Here is a 27079-nt window from a genome sequence, read left to right as displayed (position 1 = left end):
GTCCCAGGTGCCGGCTGAGCACCCCTGGGTGCAAGGAGGCAGCTGCCAGTGGAGAGGCAGAGCATCCCCCTCCATCATCTTGTCCTGCCCAGCTGCCCCTGCCAGGCTGGGGGCTCCTGCTGCCCAGGGATGACAGCAGGGTGTTGTGGGGGACATCGCCACACACTGAGCCTGAGCTCAGCTGGGCACCTCTCGCCTTGGCTGGGGAGCAGGATCACCTCAACGCCCAGCTCTGCACTCACTCGGGCAAACACCAGCCCATGGGGAGAGGGGGACAAGTTCTGAGGAGATTTTGGGGTGCCCCATGATCCTGCCATGTTTCCAAGAGCCTCCTAACATCTCCAGTCCCACGATTCCCTGCGTAGCTCCAGGCCACCCTCCCTCCCTGGCTAGGAATCCTCCCTGTCGCCTTGTTTATCCCGATTAGTCACACGTCCCCTCCCGCCGGCTCTTGCTGTCTCTGGGCCATCCCAATTTAGCTCCTGTTGTCACTCCAAATCTCCCGGCTGTGTCTCACTGCCGAGCTGGCCCCAGAACATTAGTTCTGGGGAGCATGAAGTGGCCGTGCAGCCTCCCTCCTCCTCCGACTGACCTGCAGACACTGCCCTGCTTCCCCCCTCCATGGACCCATCCATGCTGCAGCCAGACCCTTCCTGGGTGCCCCTCTGAGCCCTGTTGGGAACAGCATGGGGGCCTGGTGCAGTGCTACTGCTCCCCTGTGGGGCTTCCAGCCAGTCCAGGGGAGGACCCCAGGGTGAGAGGCATCATCTGGGGTGACGGAGAGTCCCCACTGCCCTGTTGCTTATGGGGGAGTTGGGGGAGTACCCCAGCTCCTGCTGAGGAGGTGACTGCAGCGGGACCCTGTGGTGGGGGAGCATCGTGCACGGCTTGGAACGAGGGCTGTGTGGGCAAGGAAGGGCACAGCCCCGGGGAGAGCACCAGGGATCCCAAACAGTGACCTCCACCGGGGGACAGCTGCGTTTCTGGCTTGGGCTACCAGTGCCTGAACAGGGCGAGGGGATCCAAAGTGCCTGGCAAAGGGCAGCAAAAGCCTGGCCCAGCAGGGAAGGGAGAGCTGCCAGAAATACTAGCCCACAACTTTTTTTTGCTTCAGTGCCCTGAGGAGCCAGTCCTTGGCAGCTGGGAGAAGAGGCACATGCCCTTCCCTTCAGAGCAGCTGAAACAACCCAAAATATCCCACCACGCACAGTCGGATCCAAAAGGAACATGACAAACAGGGCTGCGATGAGAAGGAAATACTGTCTGAACCTTTATTGGAACCCTTTTTCTAACCAGGCTAACAACTCAAATACCCCAGGAAGACTAAAGAATACAGTATGCATTTTGATGGAGAACAAAGGGGGTTTTACAGTGAAGTCAAATGAACAGATGCAGCGGTGCCATGTGGTAAGGAATTGACCAACAGGGGAGAAAACAGAGACACTATTTTCCTCGCAGCTTTTCTCACATCTTTACTTTTGTACTCAATCTTTTCATTCCCTGGGTTTCGAAGGGGCACAGCTGCCCCCAGGCTGGTGAGGTTCAGGGTGTTGTTCTCTAGGCAACAGCCCAAAAGTTGGGATGCTTGACCACGACACTGTTGCTATGACAGCAGAATGTACCAGTGCTTCAGAGACCCTCCCAGTCATGTGCAAACTTCCAGGTAGCAGCAAAACTCATGAGAATTATTCATTCCCTGGTAAAGAGGTAATAAAACCCCACAGGACACTAAAGGGCAAAGTCTTCACTTAGGCACCGGAATCCGTCCTTTTCTCAAACAGATATCCTGAGAGCCCCGAGGCTGAGCACCGCGCAGCTCCTGGCCAGCTCTGCGGAGCAGCCGCGCACTGGGCATTCGCCTGCCGACACTGGAGCCGTATCCACCCTCTGCCAACCCAGGCAGCTCTGCAGGTGAAGAGGACCATGGCTCTGGTGTCGGTGGAGTGACACTGGCACAGATTGTGAACTTTAGCTTTTTCAAAGCTGGGAGAGGATGCCTGCAGTGAGCTCCAGCTTGTGTCAGAGAGGACAGGAGAGACTTCCCCAGTCCTGGCCTGGCCACCTTTCCTGAGCTCACGCCTGGGCAAAGCTACTCGTTCTGGCACAAAGCTCAGGGAAGGGGGCAAAGTAGGACATGGCACGAGGATGAGGGTCTCAGGATGGGGCAGGGTGGACATCCTTGCTTCCTGGCAGAGACCACAGCAAGTCACTTCAACCCTATCCCTCTCCTCACATCAATGAAAGGGTGACAAGTCCCCCCTTTCCCCAGTAACTAGAGAGCCGAGATGGGGTGAGTGGTGGGAGATCAGAGATCTCTGGGGATCTCTTGACAATCTAAGGAGCTCTACCTACGTGGCGTGGAGGAGGAAGAGTAGGGTTATTCCTCTGCCACAGCTGGTCTGTTGCCTCTGAACACCCAGCACCTTTCCAGGGGGTTGTAATTTGTCAATAGAGGCTGGTCCAAGAAGATGGAGGATTTTCCCCTGCCTTGCTCATCTCCATCTAAATGAGGTTCCTCCCTAAATCGCTGGGGGTTGAGCTCTAAATGAGCCTAATTTGTCTGCCAGATGCCTCCATGCCAGCAGGTGACAGCCTCAGTAATTCACCTCTCTGATAACCTCTCTCCAATGAGAACATTGGAACATGAGAACATGGCAACACCTCAAAGGCTCCTACCTTTGTGGACCCAACGGCAAGACCCAATATCTTTTTTTAAGTAATGCTCAATAAATAGAAGAAATAAATATTAAATAGAAGCTAAATCCTCTCAGCCTGTTCAATATATGTACAATGCATAGCAAAATAACAGTGATTGGCTGTTGCAGACATTTGGTCCAAATTCAGTCCCCCAAAACAACAAAAACATTGAGAAAAGTTGCAGTCAACATAAAGAAATGCTCAGCTGAGTGCTGTAACCCATGAAGAAAAGAAGTAACAAAACAGTGCTTTAAAATATCCCTTATCTTCAGCAAACCTGCAGAGATTGTGTTGGGTTTTCTGGAGCCTAGCTGGGGTTGGGAGAGGTGGGATGAGCCTCTCTTGGTGTGACAAACCCAGAGCCAAGGCAGGTCCAGGGAGTGGGGAGAGGTGACAGCACGACTCTGGGGTTGGGGACATTTGGGAGTGGGTGTTGTGATGTGTGCTCTGCCAGGGGAAGGAAACTGGGGCACTTGTGGGATGAAAACAAACTCGTGGGTGGGAAAGAGCCTCTGTGTTTACGGAAAGCAAAACCTGCTGAGATAGGGCTTCCAAAAAATGGCTGAGAGATTTTCCTGAAGCCTCGAGGCTGCGGCTGGCCCTGGGCATCCCTCGTGCAGCTGACCACAGGTGAGCAGCGACTCACCAACACCAAAATGACCAAGTTGCCTTTCCACAGGTGAATGCTGCTCTTTGCAGAAAGCACCAGCAGCAACCTGAGACACTGGATGCAGAGAAAACAATCCATAAAAGCAATAACAAGTGAAACAACCTTAAAAAAAAAGCACTGGCAAAAGGCACAGAGACAGAAAAGCTCACGGGCTTCACACAAACCAACGGAAAACCCAGCTGTCCACTGACAGGGAGGGTGATGTTCCAGGTTGTACTAAAAATTTTAAATAAGTTAAAAAATAAATACCACCACTGAGGAAAACGTATATGCACATGTGCACATGTACACGTACACACACAATCTTGGTTAGGTCCTGTCACCAGAGGCTGGATTTTGCAAGCATCTTCAGCACGGATCACACTCTCACAGTCTCGTTTCTTTAGTTTTTCCATGGGTGGGTCATTGCGCAGCGGTAAACACGGCAGGGGAGTCCTAGCGACGGCATCCTCCCAGGGAAACCAGCGGTGCCTGTGCAGAGCAGCTCAGTTTCGGGTTGTGCGCTGGCTGCGGAGCCAAGGGAAACAGCAGCAGTGGCCAGCTGGCACCCGGCCGGCGCGAGCACGGGCCGGGAGGAGACTTCCCCTTGCAGCACCACAAACGCCCTGCTGCTCAGCTCGTTGGCGAGAAGACCCTCGCTGTCACCTCCGTGAGGTCCTAGGCCCATTTCTGTGGTCACATCCATTGCATTCCTGCACAAATCTAATGAGAAACCCTGGATTTTAATATGGGAACACAGACAGCTCTGCCCTGCATGCCTCTGTCCATCACACGTTCTCCGCCCTGCTCCAGAGAGCACAGACAAAGGGACACGTTGGCTGCAGGAGCGACCGTCACTCCTCCAGCCACCTCATCGAGAGGGGCCAGCGCTGTAAACCTTTACACAAGAACAATGGCATGGATACATTCAAACAAACAAATAGATCCAAAAATAACTTATTGTTTGGGAAAAAAAAAAAAAAGATAATAAATAAATACTGGTAACAGTGACCACCTGCATCCATTCTGACATAGAATTAAAAATAGAATAACAATAATAATAAATAAATAAATAAATAAATTACAAGGTTTACTCCAATGCAAGTCTGCTCGGGAATCCCCAGGAGCGTTTAGCTGCCACGGACTGTCCAAGCAGAGGCAGTCCTTGAAACAGGATCAGCCGGACAGGTCCGCGAGCTGCTGCTGTCAGCCCCGCAGAGTCATCCCCAGTCCCACGGTCGGTTAGTGCTGCTGACCCTGATGTGGTGCTTCAACCATCCATCCCCAGACACGAGGAACTCAAGTCAGTGTTGTGTTTGAGATTTACACCAGTTGCACGAAGCCCCTCTTTTCTTTTCTTTCCTAGTTTTTCACCTCCTGACTTGCTGTTTCCTTGCTACAGATGCATGTGTGCGTTAGGGGGTGTTAAGTAGCACGAGGCTACATTTGAAGTGGTAGGTCTGGGGTTTGGGCTCCCATCACTGCCTTGGGGTCTTCTCGGGGAGCAGAAGGATGGGGCGTTTCAGTATCAGACTGGGAGAGACTCTTTGGGGAAGAAGCGTGAGGTTTTCAGCCCTTTACAAGAAAGGGAGGTCACTGCAGAAGATGGCCAAGGGGCTGCTGCCAGGGCCAGCACAGCAGAGGAAGCAGTGGCCCTCCAGGGCTTTGATCCCTCAAGCACAGCCCTAGAGCATTTGCTCAGCCCTACCAGGAACACTTTTCTCTGTGTCCTCCAAAGCAGCCTCCCAGGAGACAGACTCATGTCCCCACCAAGCCACTGACCACACCAGTGCCCAGCGCTCTGCCTTGGCCACCTTCATCCTCACATTACCTGCAGAGAGCAAGGCGGGGGATGAGAGGCTGGGAAAAGGGGGGGCTTTGGGGGTTGAAGGCACAGGACAAGGGGGACCAGCAGTAGGAAGGATACGGGGAAAAAGGGACACCAGGCATAAAACTTCCCTTTGTACCACCCGGGTGGAAATACACCACATGCTGCTGTGCTTTCCAAGAGAGGACAGGTTTCTGTGCTTGCTAAGGCGACCATCCAGCTCCATCAGACACCACATGGCCCTTGGCCCTCCTCCACTGGCAGCTTTGCCCCTTTACAGCTGCCAGCGGGATGGGGTACTGTAGGTAACTCTTTAGCTGGCGGGGGGTTGCATTTCTTTCAAGCCCCTCTCCTCCTCCACCAGATGCTGGCTCCACTTAGCCCTTTCTGTGACACTTAAATGACACACCTCCTTGACTCACTAAGCCCAAACTCGTTAATAATCATGCAGGATGGAAGGGGAGGGGATGGAAAAAGGGAGGGAGGGAAGTCTTAAAGCCAAATTAGCGTCTTTATGCACCCAGGTGTTGTAAGAGAAAGAAACTCCTCAGCACCAGCTCAGCCTGTGCTGGGAGAAGCCTTTGTTACCCTGCAAAACACAGTAATTGCGCAGGCAGCTGGGCTGGCAGGCCTGGCAGGGAGACAAAACCCCGGGGCCCAGGGCCGCCCAGGCAGGCAGGGCTCTCCTGCCGCTGCCCGAGGCTTCTTGGAAAACCAGGCAATTAGTGGGGGGTCCTTTCTGCCCCCCTGCACTGCTCCATCCTCCCAGTGACAAACTGGGCACGAGGGCATCCAGGCCCTGAGATGAGGCAGCTAACCCTGCCTCAGGGGATCCTGAGGGTCTCAAGGAGAAATGATTTCCTGAAATCCTCCTGGCGCTGCTTAAAAATTGCTGCCTGTTATGAGGAAGGGTGATGGGGGTCCCCTGGCTCAAGTAGTGGCTTTTAAAACCCATGTGCTGTCCCTACACCCCACAGCTAGGCCGTCTGTGTGTCTCCTTACAGTCCCAGCAGCACTGCACACCAAGGGCAAGGCTCCCTTCTGAAGAACCTAAACCCAAACTGCCAGATAGTTCCTCCGAGAAGGGAACCCCCCAGCCCCTATCTCCCACGCCTTGGCCTGACCCTCAGCACACAGTGTGGCACCAGCCCCCCTCTCCCTTGTACCCCACTGGTCCCCCATCTACTTCAGACCTCAGCAGTTTGTCTGCAAGCAAGTCACAGTGCTGGGGGGGATAAAACAACCCGGCAAAAGATGATGCATACCTGGTAGGAAAGGGCAGGAGAAAGACAGGGAATGTGGTTTTTTTTTCCCAGGAATTACGTCAGGAGGGATTTCTAGACTTCTATTTATAGCAGGGACTGGCTGACCAGCAATAAATAAATATTCTCTCATGGGAGAGGCTTGCTGCAGAGTGGGCAGAAACTCTGGAGGAGAGACCCAAGAGACCTGGTATTTGCCTTGGTGGGGACAGGTCACTCCCACTCATCACCAAAGCTTCCCAGCAAATTCCTCCCTAACCGGGTCTCTCCCTCCAACAGAAATTAATTTGCTGTTTCCTGGTTTGGCAGAAGGGCAAGGAGCTGAATTCTTTCCTTTGGACCAGCTGGTAGTGCTTTGGAGAGTGGCAGCGATGGGCAGACGGGGCCGTCAGGGAGGATGGAGCAGGCCTGTCTGACAGAGCCTCTGCGAAGCACCGAGCCCTCTGCCAGCCCTGGCCTGGGGAGCCGGGCCCGATCCACCCACCCCGAGAGGTGCCGAGGGGGCTGCGCCGGGCGCACAAGGGCTCCTACTCCGGACCGGGGAAGGGGGACCCGGCACTGCCACCACATCAGTACTGGGGATGATTGCTATCGATGGCCAGGCAGGTGGGAAGGAAGCGGAGAATGCCAGGAATTTGGAGGCGACGCCAGCACACGAGCCGGTCCGCGGCACTCCCTAGCGCCGCAGGCTGTCGGAGCTGCCTCCTGAGTCAGAGCTCCTGCTCCTGCTGCGGCTGCTCCTGGGGCCCGAACTCCGACTGCGGCTCCTGCCCTCCTCGGGGAGCGGCTGAAGCTGCTGTACCAGGAGGAGTAGCTGCTGGCGCTGCTGGAGGAGGAGGGACTGGGGCGGTAGTAGGGGATGGGGCGTTTGCGGGCGCTGTGGGGACAGAGAGACACGGGTTACCAGCAACACAAGGGCAGATTTACGGCCAAAATCTCCACAAAGCACTGTTTACTCTGCACACACTCCCTCAAAACGTGACTGTTTAAAAGAAAAAAAGAGATCTGGTTGCTGACAGGCCTTGGGATTCAAACCACCCACTCCCACAGCCCTGGGGAATGTCCCAGGCACCAAGTCTGAGGCTGGGCTCTGCTCGGTCTTGTCCCAAAGAGCCCTCAGTGTGAAGGTTAGAGTCCATATTTGACTCTCAGCAGTGTGGGACATTTACCACCGGAGAGGGTGAAACAAAAACCTGTGGGGGATGCTCCTGACACGTGATGGGTGAGTCCCTGCTCTGATTTCATCTGCCTTTTGGATTCAGCTCCTGTAAATGAGACCCCCCTGCCCCATCCTCCCTCTGCCTGTAGCTGGCAATCCCCATGCTGTAGGAGGGGCAGAAGGGCCTGCTCATCAGTATTGGGAAACGGGTCTTCTCCTGTAGAAACGTCCACTGGCAAGTGCTGGGACCCAAGGACAGCCCACATCCCCCTGGGGAGCGCCAGCTGAGCCTGCCTCCCAACCATGGGGCTGCATGGCCTTACCTGGTGATGCGCCGAGCTTCGAGGTGGCTGGGAGAGTCTCTCCTGCGTTTCCTCAGGGGCGAATAGGACCGTCGCCGCCGCTGCCGGTCACGTTCCCTGTGCGACTCCTTCTCACTGGAGCTGTACTTGTGCTCTCGCTCACGGTCTCTGGGGAAGGCACGCGTTGGAAACAGTCACTGCTGGGTTGTTGTGGGGTAGGTTTTGGATGTGGAGGCACAGGTGAGCGGAGGACACTCAGCTCCAAAAGGGACCACTCTAACCAAAGTGGCACCAGCCCTGCACACACTCACTGAGCTGGACAAAGGGACATTCAACTGGCTGGACAGATGGACACCTGCTAATTGCGTTTGGGGTTTCAGCAGTGTCTCCTGGTGGTCCTGTGCTGCCAAGCTAAGATGGCTTCCACATACCTGTGTCTGTGGATACACTCTGTACTTATCTCTACTAAAATTGCTCTTGCTGGCCGTGCCGCACAGGCAGGCGAGAACAACTCTGCCAGCAGCCCCCACGTAAGTGGAGGGCCCCTGGTATCCCTGCAGGGCTGTGCGGCTCCACACAGCTCGTCAGGAGTGCTGGTGTTGCTATGGTTTTCTCTTTTGTTAAATTCCCATACACGTCAGCACAGGCCCTTCTGTGGAGTGTAGCTGACTTCATACACCCTGCTCAATGCCATCTGCAGAGCAACATGTTACAGGTCAAGGGCCTGATCCTTGAACGCAGGAAATGTTCTCCTATACCAGCACAGGGATTGTCACAGACTGCAAGAATCAGACCCTGGGAATGTAACAGTTTAAGGGTGCAAAATGTTCACAGCAGCAGAGATGTTACCAGAAATACCTGCCCAAAGGCATCTCTAAGGCTGAGCTATGAGATGTGTGTTTTCTATGGTGTGTGAAGGGAGCAGAGTTGCCTGGACTGTATTTCCCTCTGCAAGGCTGTGTGAGTGCCACCACGAGGGTACCTGGCATCTGCCCACGCAGCAGGGGCACTTCCCAGGGCCTTACTCTTTGGTAGAGCCACGACTCTTGAAAAGTGGGGTCTTTCCCTCCTGCAACAAGATCCCTCTCTGACAAGGGCTGTAGCGGGCTCCTTGGGCGATGAAAGCTGTGGGGAGACCCAACCGGAGCCTAACGCTCTGCCCACCATTTACACGAGCACGACGGAGAGGGGCACTCCCTGGGTTTTCCTATGAGGCATCTCCCACTCGCACGAGGCAAACACCCTGGCAAACACCACCAAGCAGCCATCTGCGTGCTCTCGACTGCGTTGTGTGTTCCCGCAGGAGCTCAGAGCGAAGGAACAGGCACTTCACCTGCCACATACTCTGTCTCTGAGATTCTATGATGCTTCAGAGCCAGGGATAAAGCAGGTCTCCTTCCCAGAAACCTACCCCTAAAGTGCTTTGTGTGAAATTCCCCTGAATCAATGCAGGGCAGTCCCTGGCTATAGGAAATCTGCTTTTCCCATGAAAAGTGAAAGGTTCATCTCTGGGCTCTTCCCTCTGCAACCAGCACCAGCTCTGGGGCAATAAATGGTGAGAAATTTCCACTGGACTGAGAGCCAACGTAACATACTGCCATATGCCTTACTCCGTGTCCCCCTGCTCCCGCTCACCCTGGTGCTGAGGACTAAAGCACTCAGTGAGGAAGCTGAGGGAGCAGTCTGGGGCTGGCAGAAGCCAGCAAGTGTGCTGGAGTCCAAACAAGTGATGGAGGCAGTGGGAAAGAATGAGACAGCAGATATCACGTGAGAAGACAGCTGTACCTGCTAGGGCTGTAGCGGGAGTAACTGGGACTCCGACGAGGCCTTGAACTCCTGCTCTCAGGGCTTTTTTTGCAGGATTTGGAAGAGTAGCTGGGGGAACGTGAAGAAGACCTGGGGATAGGCAAGAACCATAAATGAGTTAGAGGTGCTGGAGGGTGATGCTGTACCAGACTCCTCTGAATCTGGCCTCTTGGGGAATAAGAGGTGCCCCGTATTTCAGGGTCTCAGCTCAGCTGTGGGTGGCCAGTTCACCCCAAGCCATGTGGGTCCCTAGGCACCCCCCAAACTCTTACACCTCCTGCTGCAAGGAGCCTGCCAGCCTGCAAGAGTTAGACATTTCCCAGGCTCACAGAGACAGCCATTTTAGCTGGCCTTACCTCTTTCCTGAAGAGCAGGACCTGCTTCGGGAGTACCTGGGAGAGGCCTTGTGGTGTGAGGAGCGGGAGCGGCTGGAGTGGGGGGAAGATCTGCCTGTGCTGGTGTACGACTCGCTGCGGGAGCACGGCCTCAGCGGGGAGCTGTCGGTTGGGGACGGGAGGAAGTTTTGCTTCTTCTCCTCCGAACAGCTGAGACACAAGGACAGGCACCCTCTGTGAACATATATTTGGACAGTCATTGAAGCTGTGGCTGAACTGGGACTGGTCCCTGGCTGAGGGGAGCACCATGCTCCAGCCAACAGGTACTCCCATCCTCCCATTCCCTAGCTGGGGTGAAAAAAGACCTCCCGGCTCCCCAGGCTGATGTTGCAGGAGACCCTGTGTGTGTGGGTCAGAGCCTAGGAGCTCACCCTCCAGGCTGTGCCAGGGAACGGCTGTGGAAGAGGTCTCAGGTGGTGCCCCATGGCCCATACACCAGAGGTGTGTGGTTGGCAGAGCCTGGCTCAGGCCAGCAAGCAGTGCAGGTCCTGAGGAGGGAGTGAGGTGAGAAGTGCTGGAGCGAGGGAAAGCCAGGACAAGGGCTTGTGCTCCAGCCTGGCTGTGCAACAGCATGAGTGGGCACTGAGTGGGCACATCCTGTTGCCTTTGGACAGGGCTGCCTGAATTCCTCCGCTTCCATAAGTGCCCTGGGTATGAACTGGGGTTAGAGCCCAGCAGTGATGCAGCCTCCCAACAGCCAGGCCCAGCTGCAATCCCAGCTCCACCCATGTGAAGGCAGAGTTATCCCACTGGTGTCACAATGTGGAAAGTATATACAGCACTAAAATTTTACCCTATGACTGAAAATTGAGGGCTTTTTCTTCCTAACACCAATTCCCCTGGCTCCCTCTCCTCTCTCATTCAGTGCTCCCACCCCCAGACCACATCCTGACTAACTTTCAGCCTTTAAGATCCGAGGGCCTGAGCTGGAAGAGCTCTCTAATACCACTGCCTGAGCATAGCCTGGGGTACCAGCCACCACGCTTCAGCACCTTCAACCCCAACATCACCTGGCAAACCTCCAGGAATGGGAGGTGGTGATGGAACCTGCATCTACTTCCCTCTCCTGATGATGACCTGTGGCACGTTTGACTCCTGCTCCAGGCCCTGATGCCCCGTGGCCCCAGCACACAGAGCTGCTACTGCGTTATCCTGCACCCAGCCAAGTACTTGCCCTTCCCTGTGCTCCCCATCTGCAGGAGATACTACCTTGTCACCCAGGACCAGTCCTGAATGAGCTGGGAAGGGGCAGGCTGGATTTGGCTCATTGGACAGGTGAAAGAACAGCCTATAATGGTTTTAGTGAAAATGAACCCCGCTTCCCTTACCCACAGTAAACAGAGAGAGAGAATTAGCATGGCAAGCCCCTGATGCACCTTTGAGATTTTGCCCAGAAGTGCCAGCAATTCTTTCCTTTGACATGGTCACACCCAGCTGGGCAGAGATGTGTTCAGGACACAGCTGGACCCAGGGCCAAACCCTGCATTAGCCACATCAATGCCAGAAGAGCCGGCACAGGTGATGCCCAGGGGCGTGATGGCTGAGTTTTCATCTTCCTCCTCAGGTTACAGTATTGGTCATTGCTGGGTTCTGGACTCCAGACTGGCAAGACCGTGGGTCTGATTTATATCTAACTGCCTCCAGACCACAAAAACCTCCCTGCCAGCTCACCACTGCAACTGGCGAGCAGGCAGGAGATACAGAGCAACAATGTACCAGGTATTTGGCTGCCAGCAGCAGCTACTGGTAATCACTGACCTTCGGTCTTGTCCCTGGGCATCTGGAGACAGATTTTCCAAAGCTGTTCCCTTGGTCTGGGAAAAGCAACTGGTGAAGGAATTTCCTGAATCAGAGCTGTTATCGCTGTTGGCCAGTTTGGGCTTCCCGGACGAGAAGGCATGGCCAAAGCCATCATGGACTAGACTTCTTTTCTCCTGGCTGTCCTTTGACCTGGATGAGCTCGTTTGAGTGGAGGGAGGGGAGGAAGTATCGTTTCCTGAGTCATATTCATGATACTCTCCATTCTGGCTGGCTAGGGTGCCAGGCGGGCTGTCTGTTTTGGTAAAGAGGTCAGCAGAAGACCCTGACTGAGAGATCTGAAAGCAAAAAAGCCATTTGGCATTGTTTGAACGGGTTTGGGGGGGGTTGTTTTTTGGTTTTACTTTGCTTTTTTTTTTTAATTAAACCCAGAAATTTTACCATCATGATGCACTGAAACAAAAGGAAAGGAAAGAAACAAAGAAAGAAAGAAAGAGAAGAAAGAGGCGAAGAAAACAAAAGCACATATCCCTGAAAGAAATCCACAGTAAGAAGAAACTTCTTTTCCCCCTGCTATGATAACGGGAAGATTTAGAGATCATGCAAAGAGTATCAGCATGCGATTCATGTTAAACAAAGGAGTTCAACAAAGTAAACGGGCAACCAAAGAATCAAAATAACAAAAAAAATAAAGGTATAACAGAGGACAAAGCCCTTATTTAACCTTAAAGAGGGGGAGAAAAAAAAAGGGGGGGGGGCATATACATATAAAAAACCTACTTAATCCTTGGAAAGAAAACAAAAATGAAACAAAATCTTAAAAGAGTGACTTTTTAAAGCTTCCTTAAAGAGGCTGAATGAATGTCACTGAAATAAACAAAGAAAAATAAAATCAAATCAAGGGCTTCTGTACAAAGTTAAAACTGGCAAATAAACAAGTTTATCACTTTGAAATTAAAAAAAAAAGAAAAAAAAAAAAGGAAGGGGGAGGGGAAAAAAAAGAAAAATCCCTCTGGAAACAAAAGGTATACAGATACTTCTTTATGTGCTTTTTTTCCCCCTGAAGAAGATATAGCTAATGCACTTGAGTGACCTCTAATAAATTCCCTGGTGTCTTGCGGATAGCATCCACTTACCCATCAAGAACTCCTCCTTTAGTAGGTAAGGTGTAAGAAAAAAGGAAGAGCGGGCAACATAAGTCCATCATTAGAGTCTCAAATTACATGAAAAAAACATAAACCCTCTCTTCAATCCACACTGCCAACTGTTCACTTGCCTCCTCTATGCAAATGTCATGACTGCTTTTTGTCTGCTTCCTTGTCTCACTTATTATTCATTTTTGTTTCCTTCTGCTTTAAATTAGGCTGGCCAGACTGTTCCTGGAGGCTGATCGCTTGTGCTGAAACGTCACAGCTTGCACTAAATCCCCTTGGGTTTCATGGAAGTGACAAAGGGAACTCAAGTGAGGGGAAGAAGTAAAAAAACATTAAGTAGAGGAGGAAAAACATCCCTCCCCGTGCTGCACTGGAGACTTATGGTGAAGGGGATGGCAGCCCTGCTCCTGCCAGCCTCTGTGTGGGGGTTCAGGCATACCCTGGCTGGGGTTCGGTGGGTTGCTGAACCCAGCTGGGTCAGCAAGAACCCCAAACCCTCACAGGCTGCCCTGGGTAGGGCTGTTGTCTGGGACCCTGAGCACCACCAAGGGGATTTACATCATTTGAGTGGTTTATGTTAGTACTAATGTCTGCCCTTGTATGGGGTGAGAATTAGGGCCAAATGTGGACCCAGCACATCTGCACTCCCGTGTGGCCTCCTCCTCTTTCATTCAGATGCTCTGCTCCCCTTATTCCCACCCATAAGGTTTGGTCCAGGGTCCTTAGAGTGCGGACACATAGATGTGGTTCCCTCCCGCTCAGGATCATCCTCCAACACGTTCCCAGCAAACTGTGCTCCCTCAAACACCTGCACACATCCCCATGCTGTGCTCCAGGGCACACAGTGCCCCACCTCTATGCCGTGCTCTCTACACTGGGGACCTGGGCCATGCCCTCACAGATCTGGGGTATTCTGAGCCCAGAAAACCACACAGAGGAGACCTTGGTCAGTTGTCACACTGCAGGACCAGGGCCAGTCCCTTGGGAGAGCTTAGCCCTGGGCTGGCTGGCACAGGGACAGGGCTCTTTCTCATCCACAGAGGAGTACAGACCCAGCCTGTACAGACTCAGCTCACATGGAGCTCCTTCATCCCATGGTGCCTTCACATCCACCCTCCTGCCCTGGCATCTGATCTGTGTCCCTTCAAGGTGGGGGTGGTGGTGTTGCTCTCGACCTAGTTCAAGCGGTGCTAACTGGGACAGGGACAGCTGACTCAGACACATGTGCTGATCCAGCAGCGACTGAAACCAGAGCAGAGCTACCAACACACAGAGCGGCTCTCGGCACATGGTCTGCGGAATGATGACTGCCCACAGCATCCTCATGCTCTGAAAACACCTGCTGTTGCAGGATCTCCAAGTACTCCCTATGTTGCTAGAGAGAGAGATATTACTACCTCTGGGGTAAGGGACAGAGGGACAGGAATTAGTTCATTCCAGAAAATCCATACTGGAGCTGGGCACCCCCCCATGCCCACCCCATACTAACTTCTAAGCCATGCTCAGTCCTAACTCGGCGGCATCGAGAGCCCCAGCAGTGGATGTGGGAAATGAAGTGATCCCTCTTCACTAGCCAACTTGCACCTTCCATGCAGAAGCCCTGGGCAGAGCAGAAATGTCTCCTAAATGTTCCCAGCTAGGAATGAGTGGAGACACAGATTGCAAGTCCTCATTTCAGCATCTGGTACTGCTTCTTGCTACTTCTCAGCTCTAGCACTTCTCTACCAGTCCTTAATTACTCCGGTAGAAACTGAAATGTCAAAGGAGCATAAGAGAGCAGGTATCCAGCTCTGGTTTTCACCAGTTCTTTCTGAAACCCTATGCCACATAGAGAGCCCTAAAAGAACTGCCTCCTTGCTATGAACCACTGCACTCTCCCCACCACATCCCAGAAGATACAGGATTGCTCTTTCAAATATGGCACCAGATATTTTTTTAAAAGGTGGATTATTGTTTGCATTAGATCTGAACCTTAATCAAGAGTCAACCAGCTTTTGACCACCTTTCATTGACAGGCATAAAACCAGTACATGAGATACTCCCGGGCTACAGATGTAGGAAAGGCCTGGAGTAGGCATGGGGCTGCTCTGAGGGACACTGACCCCAGCATCACACAAACACTTTGCTTCTTTTCCCCAGTCTAAACCAAAAGGCTTTTATTTTTGCCAAGAGATACAGCAGTGTCTTGGCATTTTGAAACAGCTTTTAAGACTGCTGCTGGGACCTGGGGTGCATACTTTTGCTTTGCCTTTGCTGATGTCTACCTTCAAAGTAGAAACTTGTCAGCTCATCACCAAAATCTTTCAAATGACCAGGAGATCAACAAGCTTCTCTGTAGCTCAACATCTGTGGTAGCAGCACTCTGGGAAGAGGCAACATGTGGATATTGGTGAAATACAGAGCCCACTGTCCTTGAGAGAGCTGGAGGGTCTGGCTGGGGCAAGGCAGGTGCCATGGGGACACACAGCAGCTTCCCAGCCCTGACTACCTCAGGGCACCAGGCTGTAGCCAGTAGCGTGCCATGGGCTCTGGGAGAGATTTCTGTCCTGCAGCCAGAGGCAGGACAAGTCTCAAGGTGCTCAACTTGCCTGTCTGCTCAGACAAATTCTCCATCTGATGACTTTGGGTTTGCTTCTGGTCCCATTTGACTGCTTCTGAAAGGCATGCCAGCCACATGAGATGGAAACAAAGTGCCACATCTGAAAACACTGTGTGGAGTGCAATTGAATTCTAATGGCTTTTTATTTTTCCAGGGTGTCTTATAAGAGCCTGCTCTTTCATGAATCTAATTTTCTCTATGCGAACATTTGGATTTTCTTCCCCCCTCTCTAATAAGTAATTAAATAATCTCAGTGAACTTTGCTTCCTCCAGCTTTCAGCAGGGGACCTACTGCTGCCCTCAAGGGAAACCAAGATATATATTTATTGGATTTTTTTGTTTCAAATCATTATTTAATCAAGATGAAGGGGGAGTAGAAATGAGGCTCTCACTCATACTCCAGACTGTAATTTGGAGTGCAATCCTAGACCAAGAGGCAGCACAGTCTAATGGGTTACAAAAATACAATCACTACTCGTCTTCCAATTAAACTGAACAAGTCCATTTACTGTGCTGCAAACAGCCCTGAGGCAGGAGATGACTATACATTTTCTCAGCCATAAGGGGACTGAGACCCATCAACAAGCAGCACGGCACAGCCGCACTCGGAGGATTTCTTTCTTGGGTCTTTTTTCTCTTGTTTTGCAACTCACTTCAAAGTGGAGTTAATTTCCTTTTCAGAGGTGCATAATGTCTCCCTTTCCCTATTTTTCTGTGCATTGTGATAATGAAAGGAATAAAAAAAAAACCTTGTGCCAATGACCCCGGCAAGCCTTGCTCTCAGCAAGGGCCCGGCGGACATCTGCCGAGAAGCTGCTGGCACAGGGAGCAGCACCTGCTGAGAGAGGCTGCTCAGGGACTGGGCTGTGTGCCTGCTCAGGGGTACCTCCCTCTTCCAGAGCAGGGGCTCGGGGGGAGACCTTCAACTCTGCTGATGATTTGCCCAGCTGAAAAGCCAACCTCTTATTAATGTAGCACCAAAAAAATAGCAGTGCTGTAGGAGTACAACATAAACCCTTTTTTCACAACTATGAATCCCTGACTCAAGGAATATTGAGTGAAAAATATGATTTTTTTTTTTTTCCCCTGAATGGAGAGTTCAGAGGGAAGCTTTTTCTACCACAAGGGCTAAGCTAAGTTTAGGACCACAGAGGCAATGGCACAACTGTCCCTGCAAGGTCTGGTCTTGGGTTATTTGGGGCTGGATGGCAACACTGCTGAGCAGCCTGTCTCACAGATCTGATGCTGGGGTAAATTCCTGCAAATGACAGGGAAAGATTTGTTCCTTTGCAAAGATCTTTTCAGCCTGCTGGGTGCAGCCAGTATTATGTGACACAGACTAGGGTGTCCCCCTCTCTGCTCAGGCCAGGCTGGAACTACTTGGGAGCAAGGGTTTGCCTTCCACCACCTCCTTTGCTACCTGGTGTAGAGCACAGCCCTTGAATGGCTGCACGCATCCCTCCTTCACCCCAGGCTGCTGGTCCCCCTGGGCTGTGAATTTACTGGGCAATAACCAGGGGTAACCTCTGTCTCCTGACTGGGAGGGGAGAAAAGAAAAAGCAAAAAAAGGAACAACTTCCATATCTATGGAAGGCTTTGCCTTTCTGCTCTTAACAGGCCCTGTTTGTTGTCAGAAACATGCTGCCTAACAGTTAAAAGAATAGCTTTTCCTGTGTAAACCAAAACCCGGGCTAGAAAACAGTGAGCAACAGCAAGCCAATATGGAGGTCTGCTATAAGGTTTCCTGGGCTCTCCTGTACACGCTGTCCCAGCCCTTGCACGCTATTTCCCCACTTCTACCTTTTGCAGACACATAAGCACAAAAATAAACAGCATCATTTGGAACAACTGTACCCCACCGAGACTCACTGAAAAATCTGGCTCAAGTCTGTGTTAATTTGTGACATCGTAAATGAGTTTCAGTGGAAGTAAAGGAGCTGGCAAGGAAAGCATATGCAGCGTGCAGTTATCTTCATCAGGTACAAGAAAGGCAATTAGATTCATACCCTGCAGGTATTTATATTGCACTGCTCAACTGAAAGCACAGTGGCATGTAATACATCTGTGTCAGTGTGGAATAAAGTGTCTGCAGTGGGTTTAGGGTATTCTGTTCAGAAATAAACGCTGCATATTACCCACAGTTTCTCTGCATGCTGAGGCACAGACCCACAATCCTATTCTCAATAGGTGGCTATTGCAGCTACGTGGCATTAAAGGGAGAATGAGAGAGTGAAGCTTGGAAATTCACTGCCAAAAAGAAAAAAGTAGCAGGGAACTTGGGGTGTGTGTGCACTAGTGAATGTGTGCATGCATCAACTTACGTACAAAGGCAAGAGGGAAAGAAGTGGCAAAGTAGATGCATGGGCAGGGCATTATCTTGTAGGTTTTATCCCTCATAAATTACAGGTAGACCTAGTTAGAAATTGTGGTGTTGCAGTAGAAAGGAAGGAAAACAAACCTGGGGGGTGGGGGTGGCAGAATTTACTACAAAGTGCTTCACATTTTCAGGAGAAAAATAATATAGAATAGAGATTGGCTTAAAAAGCAAAATCTTTGGTTTGGAAGTACTGTAGCATTACCTCACAGGAGTTTGTGTATTGCCTCTCTGGGTCTCTTCTGCAAGTTGGGATCCTCCCTCGACAATCCCTTTCCTTTGGAGATACAACAGTGCATCTCCCCAGGTAAGGATGGCTTGGCTCGGGAGCCTGGACCAGAGGGAAGGGTAGGAAGTGTGGCACACCAACCCACATAGAGGACCAAAACATGGCAGGTTTTAATCCCAATTCTGGAATTTTCCACAAAATCTTTTCTGTGTTTTTTGGGTGGGTTTGGTTTGGTTTTGTGGTTTTTTTTTTTTATATGTGATAAACACTTTCTGCAAGAGCACATTTTCATTTTATAACACGTCCAGGCTGCTCTCAAAGTAGATTCTGACAGAACTAAGCGTATTTATAGAGCAACCATTTACCTCACAAAAAGGAGAGGCATCAAAGAGTTGTGTACAGTCATTAATAAATGAGACTGAAAGTTCCCATTCCATTTTTCCCTTGCCTGTTTTAAGACTACGTGATATTTAATGACCTTATTCTGAAAAATTTCAGGGGCAGCACTTAACCAGGGGCTTCAATTTAAACAAGTGCTTAAATGCCTTTTGAATGATATCCCAAGAGAGCGTTCTTCTTTTTGGGAACAAAAGGACACTAGTGGGTTGCATAGTAAAGGTACTGATGCCTTTTAGTGATTGAAATATTTGCCTGTGTTATTAACCCTTACTAGAAAGAATGCAGCAGGGTCTGATGAGTTTTACTTTGCATCCATCCCTTGCATCTGTAATATAAAGCTCTGATTTTCTTTGCCCTGCAGCTTGTGTGCTCATTTACCCAGAGTGAAGCAAGTGGAAAGGGGAGTGCAGCATGCTTGAATTTAGTTCATTTTAAAGCTTTTACAATTTTAAATTAGAGTTTACTCTTGCTCAGGGAACAGAACAGCTGGCAGTCGGCCTCACAGGACTCAGGGAGCCTGGCTTCAGAGAGAGGAAACCTAGTACCAATTAAAAACCAGGCTTAGACTTGAAAATGTTTATGTAAAATATACAGCTTGAACCAAAAGACAACCTGGTTACATGATGCAGTCTTTGGCTAGTTGATTTTTTGAGAGGAGCTCTTAACTCATTCCTACCTTCCCAAGTTGACAGAGGGCAACACCCCTGGTTCATGGCAGTAAAAGCTTTCTCCCTTGTTATTCTTTCTTTGCATGTGCGCACACACGCACGCAGCTAAGTGTGGTGTGCAGGTTCTGCTATTCACTCTACCTTATACGGTTTTATAAGCAATGACTCACATGTGCACTACACACTCAGTAGATGTATATAACGAGAGCAAATATGCATATCTATAATGTTGAGAGACAGCTTGTGCCTGTCTGTACCCACGTATAATCTCTATGTATTTTGATAAGAACGCTGTCTGTGTGGGTGAGCGGATAAAGTCTCTCCTCTTGCTGGCACTATCTATCTCATATCTGATGTAGCTACTGCCTATGGCTGAGCTATTTCCAACGGATGACTGGGCCTATAGGAGAAAATCAGTTCCCCATTACATACCACTTTGGGTCTTGGAGGACTCTGTACTCAAGACACCTCCAACATTACACATCCACACACGAGTACCAGATTCTGCACTACCTTGAGTCCTATGTAGCAATTTATCTCTCCAGAATGCCTATCAGATACTAACACCATGATCAAAGAGTATCATACCTCTGCTTTGCAGCTATTGGGAACAAAGGAAAAGGAAGACTTCATATCAATCTCTATCTAATATTCCTCTCCAACTCTTTCTCCCTCAATTCTAAGGCATGTATTATATCATCTCTTTCCGTGTATGTGGAAAAACATCCCAAGGCACTGAGCCTGATTTTACCCTCGGCTGCACATGCACTTCCCATTAGCATCAATGAGAGCTGCTCATAAGTTCCGAATTTGGCCCCTGGGCTTGTCAGTCCAGAGCAACAGTGATCTGAGAAGGATCCTCATAGTCAGAAAACATCCCTTGCCAATAATCACCAACTCATTAAATGTAAATGTTTTTTATATATGTTTGATTCTTTCTTCCCCTGAAGGACTAAACTTTTGGACGTGAACACCAGTGAATTAAGTTCACATCCAGCTGAGCAAAGGCTGCATAACAAACACTTCCCTGTAAAATATCATTGCTGGAGGCCACTGGATTTTGTTAAATGTCCTCAATTCATTATTCATAGGCTAGAACCTTTGCAAATTTTTCGTCTCTTCAACCCCACCCTTGGTGTGAAAGTGCTGAAGGAAGGAATGACTTTAAATACATTGGAGAACAGCACCATTAATAAATAATACAGTTTTAACCAACTTCGTCTAACATCACTATAATTGAGTTATAAAAATTTCATATCAGATTTCTTGCCCAGATTCCTGTGGCTAGTTCAAGAAAAGAAACGCAGTGTATAATACTTACTACTTCCTTAGGAGACAGGAAGCTGTAGAGCGGAAGGGTTTGGCTGGCTTTTTGGCTGGCCTGAACCTCTGCAGAGGAGCTTCGCTTTGCCGTGATCTTTGAATGGTGCCGGGAGTGTCTTCGCCGTGTTTTACGCCCTTCCTCCCGAGACCTGGGTCTGTGCCTCCAGAAGACATGAACAGCCAAACCGTTATTCCTTGGTATTACAGTAGTGCCTGTTACCAGCTCCATACAAACCCTTGGCAGCTTTGTGCTAGGCCGTTGTATGTGGGGGAAGGTCTTCCACATGACTGCTCAGTGGAGTCATGAGGGAGAGAAAAGGAGTGTTTTGCTTTTCCACTTTAAAAAAAAAATATTTTGCATTCAGGCTTTGGACCTTAACCTCAAATTTTATTTCCAATTCATGATTTTATGGTGGCTCAAGGCAAACAATACTTTCACACAGCCTTGAATGCCACTGTGGTAATAAACCTCCAAGAGAAGACACACTCTGGTCTTGCATGAACACCCCTCCAATTACTGATTGCATTCCTACCCCCACTGATCATCAGCTTTTCACAACAAAATTCCCAGTAGCTAGGAGGAGTGAAGTGGGAGAGTGGGGGTGGTTTGTTCAAGTGCTTTCAGAAAACGTGAAACACGAACTCATGATGTATATAAACTGTGTGACTTTCTATTGCAGTGATGCCGGGTCTAGCACCAGCATCCACTTAGCTAGCCCCAGGATGAATCTGTCATCCACAGGACAGAGATTTTAATCAGGTCAAAGACAGTGGCTATAGATTGCCATGGGCAAATATATTTCCATTACTAAGACCATGTTTAAGGGTTTCTGGGGACATCAGCAGTACATAGCCCTTGGGCTGGGGAAGGGAGACTAGGCTGGAATCAGCTGTCATGGGCTGATCATCAGCCACGGGGATTAGAAGTGACTGCTGGACCGAAAAGCTGCAGCCATGGCTCCTTGAGGCAAAGCCCTTCTATGGCTGAGCCCACAAGAAGCTCAACCCCCAGTATGTGACATAGCTGGGATGTGGCTCTGCACAGAGAGTTTGTGGATCACACAGACTACAGCATCATGTCCTTGAGCCCACTGGGAAGTGCTGCAAGACACTCAGCTCAGGGATTGGTGACATTACCTGCTTCGGCAGCTGGGGGAGTGGGAGTCGGAGCTCTCTGAGCGAGAGTGGCAGTGGCGGTGGCGATGGCGATGAGATTTCCGCGTGCGCCCACGAGAGCTTTAAGAAGCAGAGAGGAAAACCACCATTAGTCTAGCAGACTGGGGGGATGCAGGAGCCAGCAGCTGGGGGCTGAAGTCAGTAACATTCAAATCAGAAAGGAGATCTGCATTTTAAACCAGAGATTGGTGTATGAAACACTGTGCAGGACACCAAGGCATGAGAAATCTTCATCCCTCCACAGCTACACCAACATTAAGGCAAGCCATTTTACCAAGATCTATGCTAGCATTTTAACTATAAGTTATTAGGATGGCTCTGTATCCAGCTGGGGGGGGAAGATCTATGGACTAACATGCGGGACTGCAGCAAACAGCACCAATTCTTGCTGCTTTCAAGACTTTAAAGAGCTATCTGCTCACCCTTCATCCTGCAGCCTACCCTAAGACAGTCAGGAAACAGTCTGCAACCTTCCCGCTGCTCAGCCTTGTTGGGGGAGCACACCATCACCCCCAGCCACCCATTGCAAAACTCCAACACTCACATTTCTTGTTCCAGCCCTCTCTGTAGTGCAGCCTCCTTGTTAAAGAGCAGATGCAGAAGAACAGGCTCCAAATAACAGCACTCAGTAACAACCAGCCTTCCCCATACTCTCTAGGTGGGAGGGTCTGGCCAGTCCTATGGGCAGCTCTTATGGCTGCTATACAAACATAAAGTACAGCTCCCCTAACTGCAGCCTGTGCTCTGCACAGTTCTTGCTTGAGGGGCAGGACCGTTTCACCTGGCTTCTTATAGGTGCCCAGTCACTGCTGCTCCCTTTTCTGACAGGGCCACAGGACAGTTACCAGCAAAGCGTGTGCAGGGACGCAGGTTCAGTGCCTGGCTGCTCCTCCCCTTGCTCCATTCAGGCTGTTACTGATGGGTTACCTGGCCCACACCAACAGCTGAAGTCCTGCATGCAGAGAGCAGGGTGATGTGGGTGGCAGGCTACCTGTCACCTGTGCCCATTCCCTCTCATCATTGCCCTCCACAGCAGTTATTTTAGATCTGGTAGCATAACCATCTGCTCAGGCTGGCATTGCTGTGCCAGCAGGCAAAGCTAATGATGGGGACAGTCTGGTTTCATGGCGACACTGTACCAGTCACTGACAGCACTAATACGACCTGCTTGGACAGCATTTAGCAATTCGCCACTATAAAAATTCAACAAATCAATTGCTTGAGAACAGCATCTCCTTTAAGACCTCCAGGGTAATTACTTGAACTCCGCCTGGCTGTTTTCTCTGATGCTTTTCACACCCTATGATTATATTTTTAAAAACGTCACATTTTGGGATCCTCCTTCCTTATTTCCATACAGCTGAAATCAGCAACACTGAACATCTCTTCCTCACATGGTGGATTTGTGTGAAAATCCCCATATTTGCTCTTCACTTTCTGCATCAGTCCCTCCAGTTTAAGAGTTTTCCCTTTCTGCAAGAGGAAAAACTGGTCCTGTGTGATTTAGATAACCAGTTGCTCAACACAAAGATAAGCCAAAGCCATGTGATTATACAAAAATCCTGATCCCAGATGGCTCAAGGGATCTATCTGATCCACACCCTGGAGCATAAGACGGTTTGCAGAAAACGGAGTGGCTCAGCCCTGATTTGTGAGCTGAAAGATGAGGGTTAAAACGCCTTGGCTGATTTATCCCTAAAGAGCAATTCTAGCAGCTCTCATTCCCCTAGGTCAGGCAGGACACCTGATCTTCATTTTAATCACACTCTTCAGCTACTGCGTACTGGCCAGTGCTGCTCTGGATTGGACAGATGCCTGCTTTTATTGATTATTGAGGAAGCAGAGATTTCTAGGTGCATAGAAGCCCAGTTTGAGGAAAAAAAAAAAAAAGTGGCAGTGCTGCTGAACATGCAGAAATAACAGAGAAAAGATTTTCTGCATGCAGGGTTTTCTGCATGCAATAGAGATGTCCTGTGCAGGCAGCACAATGCCCTGCAGCTTGTGGATTCCCAATCTCTTCAGTCCCAGTGCGTACTGGGGTGACCTGGCAGTGTCAGGGGCTGCTGTCCCCCCATCTCCTATTTGTCTAAGAGCTAAAAGTTGTGTTGGGAAGAATTAAAGGCTAGGTCCTACTAATACCAAACAAACCAGTAGATTTCCATCTGCCAGCCTAGTTTCTATCTCTAGCAGGGTATTCAAGTCCCAGCAAGGCCAAGCAGAGGTTTGGTGCCCAGGGTTCAGCCCCAGAACTGTTTCCTTGCTCTGAAAGCAGGTAAGAAGCTGCAAGTTGCAATTCCCAGGAGAAGACAGAGAAGTCAAAAACAGAGAAGACTTACAGGCCTTCCTTCCAGCCCTGAGCAACCACATTTTGTACCACACCCCTTCACTGTGTCTGTAACATAGTACAAAGCTTGTGCTCTGCTAACACTCCAGGACAGATGGGAACCTCAGTCCCAGAATTTTACAACCTCCATCACTCTAAACAATCCCTTCTCTTCTCTAGTCCCCTTTGCCGTCTGCTCCCATTCAGCTGTGCTGTATGTCGTGAGTAGCCCCTACTGTAACCTCCTCTGAGAGCAGCAAGCAAGGAGGAGCTAAGGCCCTTTCTCATTAAGTGTGCCAGCCAGCCCTTAGGGCAGTGGAGGCTGTGGGGCACTGCACTCTGCACATCTGAGTTCATCCTCTCATGCTGCCCTCATCAGAAAAACTGGTGTCTCTGCTCAGGACTGGATGAACAAGACACTGTAAAATACAAAGAAAGTACTGAATGAGGTGGCACAAAAGAGAGAGAGGAAAGATCTCCAGCCTCTACAAACCTTTTTTCCATTCCAGCAAAACCAGAATTGCTGGTTTTAGCTGTGAAATAATCCTGAGAATTGCTTAGGGCTGTGCAGCCGGTGTTAGCTCCAGGGGACCCACCACATCAAGCACTTCCTAGCCCCACAGCTCTGCACAGGCAGGGCAGGGAACTCCATGAATTGCTACTTACTGTTTTTTGTGTTTTCTTTCTTCCTTTCTCTTACTTTTGGGGCTTGAAGAACTAAATAAGAAATGGCTAATTAATTCGGAGATTTCTGTTCTGATAAAAAGCTGCACAATAACACATCAATGTTTCAGCTAGATTACCCAAGAGCGTGCAATAAAAATGAAAGGGATTAATGATTCTGCCACAGCACAGAGGGGTTTGAGTGCCTGCTGACAAGTCTGGCTCATGGGCTTGGCCAAGGATTCTCAAAGGGATCAGCCATCCTGGTGACTTTGTGTTTTCCCATAGAGAAGATGAATACTTGTTAATACTGTACACACACATACTAGAATCAGGTGAGTTGCTTTGCCTATTGCTTCCCACCCTAAATCGATTGAACCCAAATAAACTATATATTTTTTTTATAAAAATTGGCTTTGTCTGATTATAGCATTCCAGTACACACCTGGAAAGGCACTGACTGTTTCAAAGATGGGCACTGCTGGGGGATGTCATAGTGTTTGCAAATAAAACCATAAGAGAACTGGAGTCTCAAGATGCAGGATGGAAGCAACATGGATAAGGTTGCCAGGGGCTAGGTTATAGCAAGAAGCCTTTTCCAGTTGTGTGCTTGCTTGCACAGGTTGGGCTGGAGACCTGATTCCTGTGGGGTCTGAGGAATGCATAAGGCTGAATAAGGAGAGGGTAGCCCCAGACCCATAGGGAATGGGGGGACTCAGGGGGATTCCACAAAGAGACACAGAAAAAAAGGGACTTCTTCCCCAACCCAGTGAACATCAACCTCGTGACATCTTGAAGAGACCATTAAACTCATATTTCTAAGGGACGACCCACACTTTCTCAACTCTTACCTGTGTCTTCTCTTCTTTGAAGATAACCTGCAAGACACAATTAGGGACATTGAATACAGGGTCTCAAAAAATTGGAAATTTGAATCAGAGAAAATGTGTTTAGGCCCAGCATTAGACTGGGGACTGTGAGAAGGCCTCATGTACCGGTTGGGAAGAAAGGCCCTGGATCTCCTTTAGCCAGCTGGCAAGGGAGTAGCTGAGACGTGCTGGCTAGCACACTCTACAAGTAATTGAGAATATGATCCTCACGATAAGAAGTCTGTAGAGATCAGACACATCCCCTGTCCCTGGTGAGTCCTTTTTCTATGCTACTGCCTCCACAGTCTTGTACTGCACTTAGTTTGATGGTGCAGAGATGAACCCATTCCCTGGTTTTCTGTATGAAGGACCAAGTAACAGTCAAAGGAAAAACCCTTTCTATATAACTCCAGAGCAGCCTCACAGCTGAATTAGTGTCACGCCTCTGCCTCCTGGAGTATCGAAGGGATGACACAGGAGCCACTGTGCTGGTGGTCCTCATAGAAAACCCTGGGAGCATGGAGGATGCTCTTCCTTGCAGCGAGACCTGGCCCCAGTACACTGCCCAGCCTGCTGTGTCCCACCTCAGCCTGGAGCACAACATCCTGCAGAAGACACGGCCTGAAGTCCTGACTAGGTGAGACTGCCTGTGGCCAGGTCAGTCGGGATATGTTAAGAAACCCTCTGTGGGAAGGAAGTATTTTAAAAGAGTTTCTATATCTTTGTCTCTCCTCCTCCCTCCCTTTTCTTAAAGATTCAAGCTCAACTTTTCACCCTGTTATCCATTTTTGGTAGCTTCTCTCTTTGGTTCAATGTATTATAAATACATGAATTTTCTAAGGGAGATGGCATTCACTGTTCTCTTCAAATATTGATTTAACGGTTGAGAGAAAACAGTGAAATATTTGCAATTTTAAAATTTAATTGTGCTCTTTAAATTAAAATAGGCTTCAGAAGGGGAATGCGGAGGCAGTCACCTCGGGCTGGGAGGGGAGTCTGAGATGTAGATGTGGGGAGCTGGTCTGAGCCTTTTCCTGATCCCAACGCTGTTCTGCAGGCTGGGGGAGAGGGGAAAGGGACCGGTACAAGTCCCAGGTGCTGACCCCACTGGCATCCCAGAGGATGGGAACCACGTGAAACAGGACAGCAAGAACAGCAGGCGGAGGCTCTGCAAACCTTGCACTGATTTGGATGGTCTGTCTCTCCCCCAACACCCCAACAGCTCATATTTATCTGTTTGCACTGTGTGTACCCCACTTCGTGCCCTCCTCGCCCAGAGGGGTGCTGGCTCTGCCTGTCCTTGGCCGTCTGGCCTTCACCTCTCAGCGGGGCCCTGTCCTCTGGGCGGCCATTTGAGGGTTTGATGTCTCTCTCTGCCTCCTGACACTGGGCTTAACCAGCTGCCGGATGGCAGTGATGTCTTCTGCCCCTTGCCCCCCCCCCCCC

The 27079-nt window shown here is 50.0% G+C and overlaps 1 protein-coding gene across 1 annotated transcript in view; it reads right to left on the bottom strand.

The window, feature by feature from the left end:
* Positions 1 to 1244: 1244 nt before the first annotated feature.
* Positions 1245 to 27079, bottom strand: part of SRRM4 (serine/arginine repetitive matrix 4) — a 50115-nt gene continuing 24280 nt past the window's right edge. The window contains 10 exon segments of the mRNA XM_026859637.1: positions 1245 to 7213; positions 7216 to 7313; positions 7919 to 8065; positions 9683 to 9793; positions 10060 to 10272; positions 11857 to 12194; positions 20601 to 20763; positions 21740 to 21838; positions 24768 to 24818; positions 25616 to 25642. Of these exon segments, the coding sequence (XP_026715438.1) occupies positions 7113 to 7213; positions 7216 to 7313; positions 7919 to 8065; positions 9683 to 9793; positions 10060 to 10272; positions 11857 to 12194; positions 20601 to 20763; positions 21740 to 21838; positions 24768 to 24818; positions 25616 to 25642 (1348 nt within the window). The 3' untranslated portion in view covers positions 1245 to 7112.

This window comes from Athene cunicularia, assembly GCF_003259725.1.
Source record: "Athene cunicularia isolate RWA chromosome 15 unlocalized genomic scaffold, athCun1 chr15_part1, whole genome shotgun sequence".
NCBI lineage: Eukaryota > Metazoa > Chordata > Aves > Strigiformes > Strigidae > Athene > Athene cunicularia.
The sequence above is the reverse complement of the archived record's forward strand: the minus strand, read 5'-3'. Positions and strand labels throughout refer to the sequence as shown.